We start from the raw sequence: 4,135 nt of genomic DNA, 5'->3' as shown, positions 1-4,135 counted from the left end.
AAGAGTCCTCCTTCCTTCAGCCCCAAGAGTCCTTGAGATAGGAGATTTCCTTAAAGAGGGTTGAGGAGTGCTACACAAACAGGGAATTAATCCCTTGAGGTAGGAGATTTCCCTGGAGAGGGTTGAGGAATGCTCCTTAAACAGTTTTCTTTTCAGCCTTCTCTCTGCTTGCTGGGTTGTGTGTACATCCTTCAGTGCCACCAAAGCAGCTCTCGTATGGGCAGGAAACACCAGGACACAGGAAAGCAAGAAATTAAATGAAATGGGATTATAAAAGTCAAAGGCACCTCCTAAGCAAGTGTTGTAAGCTTTACAGGAGCTGTTCTGTATTCTTTAAAGACCCTGGGCTCTAATTCTTTCCTACTAGGGAAGGTGTTGAGGAGATAAAATCATACAGCTCTTCCACAAACAATTTGGTCTCCGAACACAGAGGAGGTAAATTGTCCAGGTTCTCTGGATCCTTTCCCTTCCTCTTCTTTACTTTTCCCAATTTCCTTTCCTCCTTTTTCCATCCTTCTTCTTGAATAAACATGAAAATACAAAAACATATTTCCACTGAAGTTATCAACCATCTCTGGCTCTCTTTGGCCAAAACCATGGACAGAGCTAGTTCTGCTGTCCCACATTAGGTTATTTCATTCTGTTTCCCATTAACTACTTGAGATTTTAGGGGAAAAAAACACTTACAGTAAGGAGATGGTGCAATTTCCAATCCTTTTTTTTGAAGTTATAACAGTTCACACTGTATTTATTTCATACTGCAATTGCATTATATCATGTACCTCTACCACTTGTAGAGAGAAGACACATAAATTTTCCCCCCCTTTCTTGGATATCTTTACCTCCTGCCAGCACAGCTGTAAGCACAGGCAAAGTCCTGAGCTTTCCCAACTTCCTCTGTAGGCTTCACTTTGTGGCTTTGAGAGAAATTTGGGCTTTTCTCCATTTCTGCATTTCCTGGGTATGTTTGATCAGCTTTCTGCCTGCACAGGAGTTTCTGATTTTCCATCATTTTAAATCACAAAACAGCAGCCTGAATCAGATAGATCCAGTCCCAGAAGCATCTAGTGGGTGGCATCCCTGCCTTGTGGCAAGTGGGTTGGAACTAGATGGTCTTAAAGATCCCTTCTAGCCCAAACCATTCCAGGGTTCTGTGATTCTATGGCTGATGTCTCTTGCAAGGAGAATTAAATACATGGAGGAGGAAGGACTAGACCCCAACAAACCCCCCCAAAAAACCTTGATAAATTTAATGCTAATGCTAGATACTTCTCAGTGTGAATGCACTTCTGGTAAAGAAATCCTTTTTAATGCAAAAAAACGATTCATCATTTCCTTAAAGATCCCTTCTAGCCCAAACCATTCCAGGGTTCTGTGATTCTGTGGCTGATGGCTCTTGCGAGGAAAATTAAATACATAGAGGAGGAAGGACTAGACCCCAACAAAACCCCCAAAAAAACCTTGATAAATTTATTGCTAATCAATTTAATGCTAATGCTAGATACTTCTCAGTGTGAATGCACTTCTGGTAAAGAAATCCTTTTTAATGCAAAAAAACGATTCATCATTTCGCCTTTATTTTTCCATGTTCCTAGATTCTGCTTTGCATATCACCCAATGGATTTAACACGGACAACACCAGCAGTGTGAAGGAATTCATCCATCTGGGCCTCTCAGGGAATCAAGTGGCTCAGAAAATATATTTTGTGATGTTTCTGCTTTTCTACATGATCATTGTGGCAGGAAATCTGCTGATAGTTATCACTGTAATTAGCAGCCAATGACTGAACTCCCCCTTGTACATCTTCCTCTGCTCCCTGTCCTTTGTGGATATCTGTTACTCCTCTGTCACAGCTCCCAAAATGATCACAGTCTTCCTCACAGAAAATAAAACCATCTCCTTTGGGGCTTGTTTAGTGCAGCTGTTTGGGCTTCACTTCTTTGGCTGCACAGAGATCTTCCTCCTGACAGTGATGGCCTACGACCGCTATGTTGCCATCTGCAAACCTCTCCACTACACCACCCTAATGACTCGCCACACGTGTGGCCTCATGGTGATGGGCTCATGGGTGGGAGCCTTTTTGCATGCTATCATGCAGACCCTTCTGACTGCTCTGCTCCCCTTCTGTAGCCCAAACAAAGTTGACCACTACTTCTGTGATGTCCAGCCCCTGCTACACCTGGCCTGTAGTGACACCCATGCCGTGGCCATTGCTCTTGTTGCCAACAGTGGGGTGATAACTCTGAGCTCTTTCTTCATCTCCTCATGGTGATGGGCTCATGGGTGGGAGCCTTTTTGCATGCTATCATGCAGACCCTTCTGACTGCTCTGCTCCCCTTCTGTAGCCCAAACAAAGTTGACCACTACTTCTGTGATGTCCAGCCCCTGCTACATCTGGCCTGTAGTGACACCCATGCTGTGGCCAGTGCTCTTGTTGCCAACAGTGGGGTAGTAACTCTGAGCTCTTTCTTCATCTTGGTCATGTCTTATGTTGTCATCCTGGTTTCCTTGAGAGGGCAAACATCTGCAGGGTGGCACAAGGTGCTCTCCATCTGTGGGTCCCACATCACTGTGGTGATCCTGTTCTTTGGGCCATGCATATTCATCTACATCCGTCCGTTGATCTGTTGGAGGACAAGAACACGCCTGTGTTCTACACTGTTATCACACCCATGCTGAACCCGTTCATCTACACACTCAGAAATGAGGAGGTGAAGAGCACCATGAGAAAACTGTAGAGGAGAAAAGTGGGAAGTGAAAATGGAAAGGTGTAGTACTGTGGTCGTGTTTGCAAAGGATCAGAGAAAATTAAGCATCTTTCTTTACTAGAATTTCTTTAATGACAATTCCCCAAGACCTGCCTGTCAAAGAACAGCTTGATGTCAGCTCCTGCTGCTATCAGGAAGGCACTAAAGTTTCGTTTTTTGAAGGGAAAAACATTGTGGACTCTGTGACAAACCGACATTCCCTTTCCATTCCTTGTCAACAAGCACAGGTCCAGACCAGGGACTTCTGAGCAGCAACTGCACATCGGTGTTTGCATAAATACTGTCAAAAAGACTGAAAGTGTTGTCCAGGTAGGGTATCCCACAAACAAACAAACAAACAAACAAACAAACAAACAAACAAACAAACAATGTCAAAACCTCCCAAAACTGGTATTAAGTGCCAGGTTAATTAGCTGATGTAGGTAATGGGAGGGAAACTTCTCCCCCCTCCCCTGCCACCAAAACAAATCCTTCCTGTAGTGTTCCAGGCCAGGTTGGATGGGGATTGGAGCAACCTGGGCTACTGGAAGGTGTCCTTGCTCATGTAAAGGGGGTAGAAATGAGATGGTCTTTAAGGTCCCTTCCAACTCAAACAGTTATTCTACAATTCCTTATTATTCTCTTATTCTATCTACTTCTCTCACTGACATCATCCCTCCAACCATTGCCTCTGTTCCTCGGCTCTGACTCAGCTTCTTTGTCTTCATGTTTAGATAATACAGGATCATAGAATTAATGACAGACACTTTTCTGACTGTAAGAAATGAAGGAGTCACCAAAGGGGGGATTTGGAGGCACAAATCCATGTGCAAATTGAAAACACAGAATCACTGCGGAACTATTCCAGTAGTCAAGTCCTAGCCCAACAGAGCACAATTTATACACCGTCACAAGGCAAGAAGCATGTTTTCCATAGGAAAAGCTTGTACATGTACTATTCCAGGAGGGAAGAGGAGAAACATAATAATGAAAGACCAAATCAGGGCACTGCCAGCCAAAGCTGACACTGATAAATGACATTGTGATGCGTCAGAATTAGATTGTCTTTAAGGTCCTTTCCAGCCCTAACCATTCTATGATTCCATGATCTATCTTACGCTTTATGGGGTTTCTTAGTGGGGAGAAGCTGGTGCTATTTGTAGATACCCTTTCACTACACAGCTCATGCAGCACAATGAGACAAGAGACCCTGACCCTACCTCAGCAGCAGAAAGCCACCAGATCAGCTGAGTGATACCAGATACCTGCCTGATGCCACCAACCTTTATTTCTTCACTTATGTTCCCTATAAACACCTGAACCTATGTTACACCTTAACGTGACTTAAGTAGGGTTGGAAGTTACAAGGTGTTCCCATCCCAAGACA

General features: G+C 43.9%; 1 protein-coding gene across 1 annotated transcript; it reads left to right on the top strand.

The window, feature by feature from the left end:
* Window positions 1–1,595: 1,595 nt before the first annotated feature.
* Window positions 1,596–2,739, top strand: LOC103811492 (olfactory receptor 4S2-like; the record flags this gene model as incomplete). The annotated part of the gene is given in 3 exon segments (XM_009084468.1): window positions 1,596–2,157; window positions 2,358–2,630; window positions 2,633–2,739. Coding segments are annotated over 3 exon segments (942 nt in total), but the record flags the coding sequence as incomplete, so codon positions are not given.
* Between the last annotated feature and the right edge of the window lie 1,396 nt (window positions 2,740–4,135).

Source organism: Acanthisitta chloris, unplaced genomic scaffold (genome assembly GCF_000695815.1).
Source record: "Acanthisitta chloris isolate BGI_N310 unplaced genomic scaffold, ASM69581v1 scaffold21801, whole genome shotgun sequence".
Taxonomy (NCBI): Eukaryota; Metazoa; Chordata; class Aves; order Passeriformes; family Acanthisittidae; genus Acanthisitta; species Acanthisitta chloris.
The sequence above is the reverse complement of the archived record's forward strand: the minus strand, read 5'-3'. Positions and strand labels throughout refer to the sequence as shown.